The sequence below is a fragment of the Physeter macrocephalus genome, chromosome 6, assembly GCF_002837175.3.
Source record: "Physeter macrocephalus isolate SW-GA chromosome 6, ASM283717v5, whole genome shotgun sequence".
Lineage (NCBI taxonomy): Eukaryota > Metazoa > Chordata > Mammalia > Artiodactyla > Physeteridae > Physeter > Physeter macrocephalus.
In genome coordinates, this window is record NC_041219.1 from 39,836,438 (window position 1) to 39,851,695 (window position 15,258).

Below are 15,258 nucleotides of genomic sequence, written 5' to 3' on the forward strand. Positions count from 1 at the left end.
ATCCTCCCAGACCGGGGCGCGAACCCGGTTCCCCTGCATCGGCAGGCGGACGCGCAACCACTGTGCCACCAGGGAAGCCCAACTACTTTGATTTTTTTTAGAGGGTGTATGAGTTAGACATTGCTGTGAAATAAGCCATCCCAAAATTCAGTGACTTAAAGCAGTGAACATTTATTTCTTATCCCCTGCAGGGTTGAGCTAATCGAGGCTAGATTGAACTGGTAGCTCTGCTAATCTTGGCTTGTTTAGGCTGGGCCCGGAGACCTGGCTCTCTTCCTTGTGTTTCACATCTTCCTGGGACCAGCGGGCTGGCCCACACGTGTTGCCATAGCAAGGTCAGGAGTACAAGCACAGACACCAAGGCCTCTTAAGATCTGGGCTCAGACCTAATACACGTCTGTCTTACTCTTGGCCAAAGTAGACATCACATGGAGTGGGAAATGAACTCTGCCTTTAGGGGAGGAATCGTCATATCACTGGCAGAGGGCATGGATGTAGGGAGAGGTGAAGAATTGGGACCACTGTGGTCAACCATGGGGTTTCCAGTCATATGTGTGCTTTTTACAGATTGGGTCTGAAGGTAGGAGAGGTAACTAGTAGAAACAGAAACCAACTTGCAGTCTTTATTTTGATTCCTTACCCTTTTGAAGAGTCCTATATTTACATTTTTTAGTTGGGATTCATGCAAAAATTGCAAAAGTTTATTTATCAGTTCCCCCAACACAGTAGCCTGCTTGTAAAGAGTAAATGTGGCTGAGATGTGAGTTATCTGGCTCTGAGCACTACTGGGAAATTAGAAATTGTCCCGTTCTTTTGGAAATAGAGAGGATTCATCTTGGAAGTAGAGGATTCAGTCTGGGGGAGGTCAAGGCCACTGTGACATCCAGAGCTACCAGTGTCTTCAAGTGACAGGACCAGAGTCCACCAATTAGTAAAAATCAATTCTTCTACTTTTAGATGAGTTGATTTTCCTACTTAAGATAGGCTTTAAATAATTGTATCTTGATTTCATGGTGTTGTTTTATTACCATTTCATTTAAAATAAGCTAAAACATACAGGAAAATTGAACTCTTAAAACCCTAACTTTGCCTGAACACGTCCAGGTCGGTGGCTTTGTATGACTGCCGAAGTCCAGAGGAAAGCCATCGAATGTGGCGATTCAGTGGGCAGATCGAGAGAGTGACTTGGAATCACTTTTCACCTTGTCATTTTTTGGTAAGAGTGTGCATATTACTGTTCGTTTTTCAGGTTATTAATGGCTTTTTTTCTTTACTTCCATTGTAGAGAGACTCTGAAAAGCTTTTTCTGTATTAACAGTGTGAAGTATTTGGGTTTGGGTTTTCTTTAAAAAAAAAAGATATTTTAAATAAGAGAACAATGGATTTGCCACAAAAAACAGTAAACATGTAAATGATTTTGCTAATTTCCAATCATTCCAAAGTGTGTCACATTTTATTAGTTGTAATTAGTTGATCATTTTAAAATTACTTTGAAATACTAAGCATGACTAATATTCTTATGTTTTTTAATGGTTAAAGCAATCCCAAAAAAAATTCCTTTATTTATATATTAGTACTTAAATGGAGCTCCAGTGATGCAAATGCTAGCCTATTTATTAATTAATATAGCACTTAATATACCACCATCTCCCAGATAGAAAGTTTACGATCATTTTGTAAATACCCTTAATATCTATAGGATAACAGCTTTCCATGTAGGATCCAAAGATGCCACTGACATTTCAATCCATGGAAAAATAAAATCCCACCTTTTATCCAGAAGGGAAGATTAATTAGAGAAATTGTGATACATCCATATATTGCCTAATTTTCCTAAAGCAAATACGTAGTGCTTTGTAAATGAGGAAAGGAATTCTTTAAAAAACAGCTTTCTTAAAATATGTGACCAATTTTATTAATAAGTTTCCTGCACTTGTGGGAACATTTAGTCTCCTCTGTGCGGAGTTGCATGCAGTTCCCAGCTGAGCTCCCTTAAGCCAGATTTTATCTTACAGTTACCAGGAGTGAAGTCTGTTACATTTGAATGTGGTACTGTACCTTGGCTCTCAGCAGGCAGGCACACATATTTCCTGAGGTTATTTGCTAACAAATGGTTATCAGTACTAAATTCACAGATATTTAGGGAAATGGAAAGTAATCAAAATAAAATGGTTTACCTCTTTTCCCTCCAGTCTCAAAGGATGGGATCTCCCTCTTCTGTTTTTATGCCCATCTGCAGCTCCACCTTCAAGACTGCATCAGTTGTACTTGCCCCGCCCCCCTTTTTCCTGTCCTGGCTGTTGCCCTTGGCCTGTGTATATAGGCTCAAGTTTCTGTCTCCTGTCCTTGACTAGGTCTCTTAATTCCTTCAAAATTTTCTCTTCCTTTCTTCAAAGTGGAACTGTAATCTGCCTTTCAGTCCTTATCTGATTAAATCTCTTTGCCAAAATATTGACAGCATTGTCACTCCTTTCTTTAGAACCCCTCTTTCCTTGGCTTCTTTAACATTCTTTGTTATTCCCTCCTCCCTCTTTGATTCTTACTTCTGTGAGCTCCTCCTCAGCCTCTACCGTAAGTGGCTGTGCTCTCCAGGTCTCTGTCCTCAACACAGTGCTCTTAATTATACACTCCCGGGGTATATCCCCTCTGTTCTCAATGGATGTAACCTCTACCTCTGTGCTTCCATATCTCTGCAGTTTGTATCACTACCACAGCTTCATACTCATATCCAAATGCCTAATAGACATGTCAGCTAAACTAGTCCTTGTAAGAACCGACTTATCCACAAGTAAATTCTTTATGTCCATGTTAATTTGTAATAAGCTCTTCAGGTAAGTCAGGTACATAGCTGATTTTCACAATGATTTATACTGTTTACCCATTGCTAAATTTTATTGTCATGTAATATTACCTTGCCCATCTTTTACTCTTTCCAGGCCAGTACAGATGACGGCTTTGTATATAATTTGGATGCACGTTCAGATAAGCCAATTTTTACACTTAATGCACACAATGATGAAATTTCTGGTGAGCAAGAATACTGTTTCTTTCATCTCTGTTAACCTATGATGAAGTTAATTTATTTCAAAGTGAGAGTCTCTGAACTAATCTTCCTCTAGGTCTTGATCTAAGTAGTCAAATCAAGGGCTGTCTTGTGACTGCATCAGCGGACAAGTATGTGAAGATCTGGGACATATTAGGAGATAGGCCAAGCCTAGTTCACTCTAGGGACATGAAAATGGTAAGAATATCCCTGGGCATCTTGGTTTTTTTCTGTTTCTGATCGGTCATTTGTCTTTCTCTAGGAATCATTGCACTAAAGAATATGGATTTGTTGGGAGGTTAATTTGGGGCTTAGTCAAATTTGTGGAAGTTTTATACAACTTAGGACAGTTGGGGAGAAATCAATAACTAGCTGGTTCCTTTTCCAACTCACATGATTAACAAACAGTTGCTGGGGAAAACAAGGATGATGAGAGGGGGTGGTTTTCAAGGACACAAGTGGAATGGCCACATTTTTTTTTTTTAACTTATTTTATATCGGAGTACAGTTGATTAACAAAGTTTCAGGTATACAGTAAAGTGATTCTGTTATACATACACATGTATCTGTTCTTTTTCAAATTCTTTTCCCATTTAGGTTGTTACATAATACTGAGCAGAGTTCATTTTATATTGGAGTACAGTTGATTAACAAAGTTTCAGGTATACAGTAAAGTGATTCTGTTATACATACACATGTATCTGTTCTTTTTCAAATTCTTTTCCCATTTAGGTTGTTACATAATACTGAGCAGAGTTCCCTGTGCTATACAGTAGGTTCTTGTTGGTTATCCATATTAAATATAGCACTGTGTACATGTCAACCCAAATTCCCTCCCCCACTTTCCCCCCAGGTAACCATAAGTTCCACAATTTTTTTTTTTTTTTTTTTGTGGTATGCGGGCCTCCCTCTGCTGCGGCCTCTCCCGTTGCGGAGCACAGGCTCCGGACGCGCAGGCCCAGCGGCCATGGCTCACGGGCCCAGCCACTCTGCGGCATGTGGGATCTTCCCAGACTGGGGCGCGAACCTGGTTCCCCTGCATCGGCAGGCGGACGCGCAACCACTGTGCCACCAGGGAAGCCCCCCCACAATTCTTTAACCTTAAAATCAGGACCATCCCAGGAAATCTCCAACCTTTATAGGGCACCATAGTGGTTGAGGTCAGTTTATCACCTACTTCTTTGTATAACTAGTTCTTACTACACTGAAATTGATTACTACATAGTAGCAAGAGTTTTAGAAATAACTGGAATTCAATAATTCATTCATCAAATATTTATTGAGCATATACTGTATGTCAGGCACTAAATTATAAACATTAAATTGCAGACATAGAACACTGCACACAGCTGTTTAAAATTGTATGTATATATTTGTGGAAAGGCAGGTTACAGAGCAGTTTTTATAGCATCATTCCATGCATATATTTAAATCTAGAAGACCCTGTCCCAAAACATGAACAGCTGGTTATCTCAGTGATTTTTTATACTTTTTTGTATTTTCTATGATGCATATGTGTTATCTAGTAATTATCAAGTAAAAAAAAAAAATTTTAACGATTGAATAATGACATTTGGTATCAGCATCATCATTACTTCAAAAGGAGAATTAAAGTTTCTGGGGATATTTAGCAGATTAGATTAATTAGGAAATCCTTATTAGAATGACAGTGGAGATGAGACCTAAGTGGTGAGAGCATACACCTGTCCTCACAGAATGTCCATCATGCTGAACTTGTCCAGCTTTGTATTGTAGAGGTAGTCCTTCCAACTTGACTGTGAACTACCTTTACAAGAGCCTTGAAAGAGATTCTGGTGAGTTGGTTTTGAGTAACCATTCCAGTCATAGTTTCTTGTAGACAGGAGTAGGGATCGAGATTAGAGCTTTCTGGAAAGACTGAAATCACTGACTTTTGTATTATCTTCTCAGGGAGTTCTCTTCTGTTCTTCCTGTTGCCCTGATTTGCCATTTATTTATGCTTTTGGAGGCCAGAAAGAAGGGCTTCGGGTCTGGGATATAAGCACAATCTCTTCAGGTAAGAATCTTAATTTCCTGCTTTTTCTGGATGAGTTCTGTAAGAGCTAAAGTAGTAGAATCTGTGGCTTGAATACATTAAGGAGATAACGAAGGTGGATCCAGTGTTCATCCTCTAGTACAGTCTGCTTAGGAAACATAAGATCAAATTGTAATTTGGAAATGTTCATGTTTGCAAATAAATTTGTTTTCACACTTTAATTTTTAAATATCTTTGACAAAATTTGAATTTTAAAAGTGAAAGATTTTATTGGAAAGCTGGAAGGATATATAGTGTGGTCTCAAAGAATGGCCCTCCTCTTTCCAGTTCCCAGTGTAAATAAATCTGCCTTTTTTCAACTACTCCCTAGAAAATCCAGCTTTCCTGAAGGGGCCACTCTGTTCCCTTCTATTACTTCCTGATTCTTCTTCCACTGAGGTCCTAAATCCAAAAAAGTTCTATTCTGATCATGATACAGAGAAAGATTAAGGTAGGAAACAATCAGAAGTACAATAAGGGAAGGATAGAGTCACTGTTATAAGGGCTTGGACATCTGTTTATCAAGGTGGATTTGATAAATCCAGGACAAGGCAAAGAAGGTAAAGTATTTAAAAAAAGGACCAATTTAAAACATAGTTAAAACCTCATTCAGAACATTATCTTGGACTTTTGAGTTGGTTACTTACCCATTTATAAAGTGCTAAATATATATTTTTCAAAACAAAATCACCACCACAGGGTAGAGAGAACCTCATTGCTCATGTCTACATTTTAGTCTTTTTATAGGTTCTTAGTTTTCTGATCTGGTAGCTTCTTAACCATTTATTTATGTTTTAGTAAATGAAGCATTTGGAAGACGAGAGAGGCTTGTTCTCGGCAATACAAGAAATTCATCTATTAGTGGCCCTTTTGGGAGCAGGAGCTCAGAAACACCAATGGAGTCTTAATGAAGATCATACAATTTCCTGTTTTATTTACCCTAACTCAGTTTTTAAAAGCTGCCCTAAAGATGTTCCCTGCTGCAGCCATCAAAATGACTGAAACAAAATTGCCTGACATTCCTCTCTGCAGCTATGGTGGCAGCACAAACAAACAGGGCTGGTCTGTGCTAACCTTTCAAGCATGTGGTATATAGGGCTCCACTTGCATTTCTTGAAAGGGATAATAAAAACGGTTTTTAAAAAATAATTCCTTAAGTATGCCATCTGTCACAGGTAATCTGGGTTGTAAAATAAAAGATGGGTAAACCCAGGCCTGGAAGAGTGGTAATTAGTCCAAGATTGCACAGTAGACCATGAACACAGGCAGGTCCCTCTGGGATGACACTTTCCTGACTCCAATAAGTGCTCATGACTTAGAAGTGTTCTTAGTGCTACTCTCTTAAAAGTGGCATGCCTTTTTTTGTCCATAGCATAGTATTCAGTGTTAGCAAACAAAAGAGGCATTACATAATGATAGTCCAACAAGAAGATATAACATTTGTAAATATTTAGGTACCCTTATGTTGGGTGAATAAATAAAGCAAATGGTAAAAGAGCTAAAAGGAGAAGTAGCAATACAATTACTGGTAGGAGACTTTAGTACCCTACTTTCACCAATGGGTAGTTCATTCAGACAGAAAATAAGGAAACATCAGCCTTAAATGACACATTAGACCAGATAGACTCAGCAGACAAATATAGAATATTCCACCCAAAGCAAGAGAATACACATTCTTCTCAAGCACACATGGAATATCTCCAGGATAGATCATGTTATACCACAAATGAGTCTCAATAAATTTAAGACTAAAATCATATAAAGCATCTTTTCTGACTGCAGTTATGAAACTAGACATAAGTTACAAAAAATGGAAAATTTCACAAATATGTGAAGATTAAACATCCTATTGAACAAACTAATGTGTCAAAGAAGAAATCAAAAGAACAATGAAAATGGAAATACAACATACCATAATTTATGGGATGCAGCAAGGGTAGTTCTAAGAGGAAAGTTCTTAGCAATAAATGCCTACCATCAAGAAACAAAGATTTCAAACAAACGACTTCACTTTACACCTCAAGGAACTAGAAAGAGAAGAACAAAGCCCAAAGTTAGTAGACGGAAGGAAAAAGATCAGCATGGAAATAAACTGAATAGAGGCTAAAAAGACAACAGAAAAGATCAATGAAACCAAGAGCTACTTTTTTAAAAGAAAAAACTGACAAACCTTTTGCTTGACTCAGTAAGGGAAAAGAGATGAGGACTTAGAACTGAAAGGGGAAATGTTATACCTCAATACTCCAGAAATACAAAGGATCATAAGAGACTACTGTGAGCACTGTACATCAACAAATTGGACAGCTACCAAGACTGAATCATGAAGAAATAGAAAATCTGAACACACCCAATTACTAGTAAGAATGTTGAGTCAGTAATCAACAACCTCTCAGTAAAGTCCAGGACCAGATGGCTTCACTGGTGAATTATACCAAAGTTAATACCAATCCTCAAACTCTTCCAAAAAATATAAGTGGAGGGAATACTTCCAAACTCATTTTAGAAGGCCAGCATTAACCCTGATACCAAAACCAGACAAGGATGCCACAAGAAAATTAAAGGCCAATATCCCTGATAAATACAGATGTGAAAATCCACAAAATATCAATAATAGCAAATTGGATTCAACAATACATTAAAAGGATCATATACCATGATTGAGTCAGATTTACCCCAAGGATGCTAGAATGGTTCAACATCTGCAAATCAATTAATATGATACACCACATTAACCCCCAAAAAAAGGATAAAACTCATAGGATCATCTCAATAGATGCAAAAAATCACATTTGACAAATTCAACATCAATTTATGGTAAAAACAAGGTGGCTATACAGGGAATGTACCTCAACATAATAAAGGACATATATGACAAGCCCACAGCTAACATCATATTCAGTGGTTGAAAGCTTTTCATCTAAGATCAGGAACAAGACAAGGATGCTGCCACTCACCACTTTTATTCAACATAGTATGTGGAAGCCCTAGCCAGGGCAATTAGGAAAAATAAAAATCCAAATCAGAAAGCAGTAAAATTGTCACTGTTTGTGGATGACATAATATGTATAGAAAACTCTAAAGACTATTTAAAAATTTGGAACTAATAAATTCAGTAAAGTTGCAGGATACAAAATCAATACACAGAAATCTGTTGCATTTCTATACACCAATAACCAACTATCAGAAAAAGAAGTTAAAAAAGCAATGCCATTTACAATTGCATCAAAAAGAATAAACTACCTAGGAATAAATTTAACCAAGGAGGTGAAAGACCTATACATTGCAAACTAAGATAATGATGAGAGAAACTGAAGACACAAATAAGTGGAAAGATATTCAGTGCTTGTGGATGAGATGAATACTGTTGAAATGCAGGAACTAACCAAAGCAATCTACATCTTCAATGCAACCCCTGTTAAAATTCAAATGGCATTTTTCACAGAAGTTGAATAAATAATCCTGTAATTTGTGGGGAACCACAAAAGATATTGAATAGCCAAAGAAATCTTGAGAAAGAACAAAGCTAAAAGCACATGCTTCTTGATTTCAAACTATATTACAAAGCTATAGTAATTAAAACAGTATGATACTGGCATAGAAACACATACACAGATCAATGGAATAAAGAGTGCGGAAATAAACCCATACATATGGTTAATTTACAACACAGGACCAAGAACATACAGTGGGAAAAGGGCAGTCTCTCTTCAGTAAATGGTGTTGGGAAACTGGACCACTATCTCACACCATACACAGAAATTAAAGTAGATTAAAGACTTGACAAGTAGACCTGAGACCATAAAACTCTTAGAAGAAAACATACACAGTAATTTCCTTGACATTGGTCTTAGCAATAATTTTTTTGGATCTGACAAAAAGCAAAGGGAACAAAAAGTAAAAAACAAGTGGGGCTACATCAAACTAAAAAGCACCCACACAGCAGAAGAAACCAACAAAATGAAGAGGCAATCTACAGAATGGGAGCAAATTTTTGCAAATTATATATCTGATAAGGGGTTAAGATCCAAAATGTATAAAGAACTCATATAACTCAATAGCAAAAACCACCCAGTTTAAATATGGATAGAGGATATGAAAAGACATTTTTCCAAAGAAGACATACAGAAGCCAGAGGTACATGAAAAGGTACTGAACATACTAATCATCAGGTAAATGCAAGTCAAAATTATATCAGATGTCACCTCACACCTGCTGGAATGGCTAGTAGTCAAAAACACAAGAAATGTGTTGGCAAAGATCTAGAAAGAAGGGAACCCTTGTGCACTGTTAGTGGGAGTGTAAATTGGTGCAGCTACTACAGAAAATGGATGGAGGTTCCTCAGAAAATTAAAAATAGCACTAACATATGATCCAGCAATTCTAGGTATTCATTTGAAGGAAATGAAAACACTAAAACAGATACATGAACCACCAGTGTTCACTGCAGCATTACTTAAATAGCCAAGACATGGAAACAACCCAAGTGTCTGTCAATGGATGAAAGAAAATGTGGGGACTTCCCTGGTGGTGCGGTGGTTAAGAATCCACCTGCCAATGCAGGGGACACGGGTTCGATCCCTGGTCTGGGAAGATCCCACATGCAGCGGAGCAACTAAGCCCATGCGCCACAACTACTGAGCCTGCGCTCTAGAGCCCACGTGCCTAGAGCCCGGGCTCTGCAACAAGAGAAGCCACCACAATGAGAAGCCTGCGCACCACAACAAAGAGTAGCACTCACTGCAACTAGAGAAACCCCGCACACAGCAATGAAGACCCAACAGCAAAAAATAAATAAAAAAAGAAAATGTGGTACACACACACACACACACACACACACACAATGAGTCATAAAAAAGAAGGAACTCTTGCTATTTGTGACAGCATGGATATACCTTGAGGGCATTATGCTAAGTCAGAGAAAGACAAATATTGAACTGTATGATCGCATGGATATACCTTGAGGGCATTATGCTAAGTCAGAGAAAGACAAATATTGAACTGTATGATCTCACTTCTGTGTGGAATCCCCAAAAAAAAACTCCACTACCACCCAAGCTCATAGCTATACAGAACAGACTGGTGGTTGCCAGAGGTGGGGAGAGTGGGTGAATTGGTTTAAGGGGGTCAAAAGGTATAAACTTCCAACCATAAAATTAAGTCCTGGGGATGTAATGTATAGCATGGTGACTATAGTTAATAATATTGAATTATGTATTTGAAAGTTGCTAAGAGTAAATTTTTAAAGTTTTCATCACAGAAATTTGTGTGGAGTGATGTTAACTAGACTTACTGTAATCATGTCACAATATATACAAAATCTAATCCTTATGTTGTACACCTGAAACTAATGTTATGTGTCAGTTATATCTCCATTTTTTTAAAAAAGGAGAGAATGTAAAACAAAAAGTAAAGATGTGCCCCCTCAGGCAAAAGACAAAGACAAAATATATCTTAATTGCCTCTGTCATAGCCAAAGTATATCACTTCTACCAAATGTTCTATTTCTCCCTAACACAACTTCCTCTCCTCCAGAATGAGTTAAATATAACAAAAAGAAATGCTATGACTATATTAAAAGCAAAGTAGTGACTCATAAATATGGTGTCCTAGAACTCTGTGGTAGGTTAATTGGGAGTACTCTCTGAAACAAGAAAGAGGGATGCAGAATTATGTGGAGGGATACGTTGAACTGATAGGAACTTTCCACAGATGTCCCATTCAGATCTCTAGCCCTAAAGCTGAAATGACCCTCCACAGAAGTCCTAAAGTGAGGCACTGTCACTGAGCCTTTACCTGTACACCAACCAGTCATTTGGTTTAGACTGCCTGCAGGAATGAGCAGGCATTGTCTCCCTGGGCAAGGCAACTGCCATAAGCTGAGAGCCATCTCCAGAGAAAAATTCAGCTGTGAGCAGTCACAGGCCAGCATCTCTGGAAAGAGCTTGTTATTCATGAAAGGGATTCTGGGTGGTACATCCCAGCATCCACTACACAGTTCAACATCTATTTCCACAAATGCCAGACTAAAAATACAGATCATAGAAAATGATCTACATCCACTACACAGTTCTATATCTATTTCCACAAATGCCAGACTAAGAAATACAGATCACAGAAAATCCCAAAGAACTAAGTCATTGAGGAAATATTGCAGGAATAGCCAGGAGAAAAACTGAGAAAGTTGAACCTGATTTTGGGACTATTTTTTTTCTTGAGGAACATGTGTGGTTACAGAAAGGTAGCTAAAGGCCTGAAAAGCCAAGCATAGATTTTTTTTTTTTCTTTTTTAACAGTGAAGTGCTAGTGGGAAACAACTGGTATGAAGAGGCATCAAGCAGATAGGTGGTGCTTGAATAACCTCCCAAGGCTCTGAGTTGATCTAGAAGTAATGACTAGCCAGAAACTGTTCCTCCCACAGATTGAAGGCCAGTTTTGCATCATCTGAATTATAATTCATTAACATAATCCAGGATTGCTAATACCCTTACCTGCCTACCAAAATGACAAATCATTTGGAAGATGAAGATAGCATCATATGGGGCCACACATTTTTATTATAGTTTGATATGTAATAATCAGGGCATAAAAATAACCAGGTACAGAAGGAAACAAAACATAATTGAAAACTGGAAAAAAAAACACAATAAAAACACACAAGAGATCCAAATAAAGGAGTTATTGGAAACAGATTTTGCAATAACTATCTTTAATATGGTCAAGGAAACTTAAAAATGGAGAATCTTGGCCAAGAACTAGAAATTATATTTAAAATATAGAACCTAGAACTGAAAGACATAATAATAGAAATAACAAACTCCATAAATGGCCTTAACAACAGATTAGATGTAACTGAAAAGAGATTCTCTAGAAGTAGAGGAGAAAAAGAAGAGAAAAATGGGACAGAAGCAATATATGCAAAATTATGGCTAAAAGTTTTCCAAGAATAATGACACCAAATTAATGACTTATCAAATGACAGATTTGAAGGCACCAGTAACCCCATGCAGAATATACCCAAAAAAACCGTATCTAAGCACATTATGGTAAAGTGCTGAAAACTATAGCAAAGGCTAAGGCACAACCATAGTGAGGCAGGGAGAGAATTTAAAGGAGCAACAACTCACCTTACAAATGAATTCGTAACAAAAATAATGGAAGCTGGAGGATAATAGAAGTATATAGTCCAGGTACTGAAAGAAAATAGTAGCCATATTTGAATTCTACACCTAGCAAAATGATTCTTCAAGAACAAAAGTGAAAGTTATTTTCAAATAAAAAACCCAGAGACCTTCCTGTCAGGAGGCCCACACTAGAATAAATGGAAGAGGCAAATATTAAAATACACAAAAGAAATAATTCTGTGACAAAGAAACTCAATCTAAAGAATGAAAGTGCCTGGAAAGTATTGGTCAACACGTTTTCATTATAATTTTTGATATGAATAATCAGGGCATAAAAATAATCAAAGAAACAAAAAAACAATTGAAAACAAACAATAGAAAGTGCTGAAAGAAGACAGTAGCCAAACTTGAATTCTATACCTAGCAAAAATGTCCTTCAAGAACCGTAAGGTGAGGGGGCTTCCCTGGTGGTGCAGTGGTTGACAGTCTGCCTGCCAATACAGAGGACACGGGTTCATGCCCGGGTCCGGGAAGATCCCACATGCCACAGAGCGGCTAGGCCCGTGAGCCATGGCCGCTGAGCCTGCGCGTCCGGAGCCTGTGCTCTGCAATGGGAGGGGCCACGGCAGTGAGAGGCCCACGTACTGCCAAAAAAAAAAAAAAAAAAAAAAGAACCGTAAGGTGTTTCTTGATCACTATAACCTAAAATGGGGGTTGGTGAGTTTTCCAAAAAATAGCCAGATAGTAAACATTCTGGATAGTTAGCTAGCTGCGTCTGTCACAACACTCAACTCAGTTGTAGCACAAAAGTAACCATAGACAATACATAAATGGACATTAAAAAGAGAGAGAAAAGGGAGACTGTTCTTTCATTTTCAAATACTGAATGCCTATTCTGTATCTAGTGCCATTCAGGAATGGGGAGATTCAGTGTGAATAAGGAAAGTCTTTGCTCTCCACCTAATGGGACAATTCTAATTACAGATTTTCTTCCTATTAAAAGTGAATTTTAGCAAGCAGTAAAAATTAGTTTATGAGACCCAATCCTAACTTGATAGAATAAAAGAGCTATCAGTTCATGAACGATTAATATTTCCTGTTTAATTCATGAATATGACTTCAATCATTTCAGTGTTAATCCTGCAGAATATCACTCCAAGTCAGACACTGGTATAAAGGTACAGCAACTTGGGTTCACCAAAATCTCTCTAGAAAGGAAAACAGGCTGAAGGATGGAGTAACTATTTTGGTTTTCTTTGTTTTGATTTGGCTTTTAATTCAATATCAAAACCAGCCCCAGACTAGTGACAGCTAGAGGCAGACTTCTAATAGGTTTAAACTCAACAGTTAATTTTCTTTGAAATTTTGTACTCTCCTGTAAAGAAGAGCTATAAAAAATGCATCTTTTCCTGGACTTCTCAGGAAAAGTTAGGTATAAAAAGTAAAGAGGGCTTCCCTGGTGGTACAGTGGTTAAGAATCCACCTGCCAATGCAGGGGACACAAGTTCGAGCCCTGGTCTGGGAAGATCCCACATGCCACGCAGCAACTAAGCCCATGCGCCACAACTACAGAGCCTGCGCTTTAGAGCCCACGAGCCACAACTACTGAGCCCGCATGCCACAACTACTGAAGCCCACGCACCTAGAGCCGGTGCTCTGCAACTAGAGAAGCCACCGCAATGAGAAGCCCCTCAAGGAAGAGCAGCCCCCACTCGCCACAACTAGAGAAAGCCCACACGCAGCAACAACCCAACGCAGCCAAAAAAAAAAGTAAAGAAATTTCACTGTTTTATATAGACATATGGCTCTGCCTAAACATACATAACTATTATTATACATATTAATATGTATAAGAATTCATATTTAACACATTTTTGACTGGAGATGTATTACAGCCACAGGCATTAGTTTCTGCAAAAATCTGCCAGTCAATAATCTGTTAATACTTATAAAAATTTTAAATGGTAAAATAAGGGTGACATTCCTATTTCCAACTTGGAAAGTACTAGGTCTGATGAATGCTAAGCAAGGAGGTGCATTCAGAGCCAAAAGCATGTGCCTCTGAAGCTATTCCTTAGAGTAGATCTGGACACCTGGGATCAAAGAACTGGCCTAGGCTTGCAGTTGCTGCCAAAAACCAGCACAGGCAGTGGGTGAGACATCTGAGCAGACAGGCAACAGAGGCAGTCAAACCCAGGAGACTGGGGAACATGGGGATTCAAATACAAGTCAGGACTGTAGATTTAAAAGGAAGCTCAAGGGCTTCCCTGGTGACGCAGTGGTTGAGAATCTGCCTGCTAATGCAGGGGACACGGGTTTGAGCCCTGGTCTGGGAAGATCCCACATGCCACGGAGCAACTAGGCCCGTGAGCCACAACTACTGAGCCTGCGCGTCTGGAGCCTGTGCTCCGCAACAAGAGATGGCGCGATAGTGAGAGGCCGGCGCGCCGCGATGAAGAGTGGCCCCCGCTTGCCACAACTAGAGAAAGCCCTCGCACAGAAACGAAGACCCAACACACCCAAAAGTAAAGTAAATAAATAAAAAAGAAATGCACTTCCATTAAAAAAAAAAAAAAAAGCTTCGAGCTTCATGTTTCTTTGGATGACAGGTTTAGAATACCACCATTAAAAAATAATAATAATAAAATAAAAATAAAAGGAAGCTCAATTGTGCCATGTGGACTGAGAAGAAAGTTCCAGTTGTTTCCTACCATAGGGATATACCACTCTTAAGTGTGGATAGATCTGAGCCCAAAGATTAGGGGCCTAGAGAGAGTGCCTATCTGGAATGGAAAGTGGGAAAACAAGATGTAGCATTGTTTTCATCATTGGTGGTTTGTTGGTGACTGGTATTTTCATTAGGTAGTACATGGAAATGCTATGGGGTTGATCCTGTCTGTCAAAGTGAAAAATCAATACTAACTTAAAAAAAAAAAAAAACCAGGGCTTCCCTGGTGGCGCAGTGGTTGAGAGTCCGCCTGCCGATGCAGGGGACACGGGCTCGTGCCCTGGTCCGGGAAGATCCCACATGCCGCAGAGCG

At 38.6% G+C, this 15,258-nt stretch overlaps 2 protein-coding genes across 4 annotated transcripts in view; one reads left to right on the forward strand and one right to left on the reverse strand.

Annotated features, from left to right (window-relative positions):
• The window catches only part of PWP1 (PWP1 homolog, endonuclein), a 24,562-nt gene extending 18,317 nt beyond the window's left edge, over positions 1 to 6,245 (forward strand). For all 3 annotated transcript variants that reach the window (XM_024127516.3, XM_024127513.3, XM_028490559.2), the window contains 5 exons: positions 1,105 to 1,216; positions 2,937 to 3,027; positions 3,120 to 3,241; positions 4,973 to 5,078; positions 5,895 to 6,245. In XM_024127516.3, coding sequence (XP_023983284.1) covers positions 1,105 to 1,216; positions 2,937 to 3,027; positions 3,120 to 3,241; positions 4,973 to 5,078; positions 5,895 to 6,004 — 541 coding nt within the window. In that variant the 3' untranslated portion in view covers positions 6,005 to 6,245. The remainder of the gene's footprint in view (positions 1 to 1,104; positions 1,217 to 2,936; positions 3,028 to 3,119; positions 3,242 to 4,972; positions 5,079 to 5,894) is intronic.
• The window catches only part of PRDM4 (PR/SET domain 4), a 44,826-nt gene continuing 34,652 nt past the window's right edge, over positions 5,085 to 15,258 (reverse strand). Inside the window, exon 12 of the transcript XR_008617578.1 lies at positions 5,085 to 5,202. The gene's annotated coding sequence lies outside the window, so the exon portion shown is untranslated. The remainder of the gene's footprint in view (positions 5,203 to 15,258) is intronic.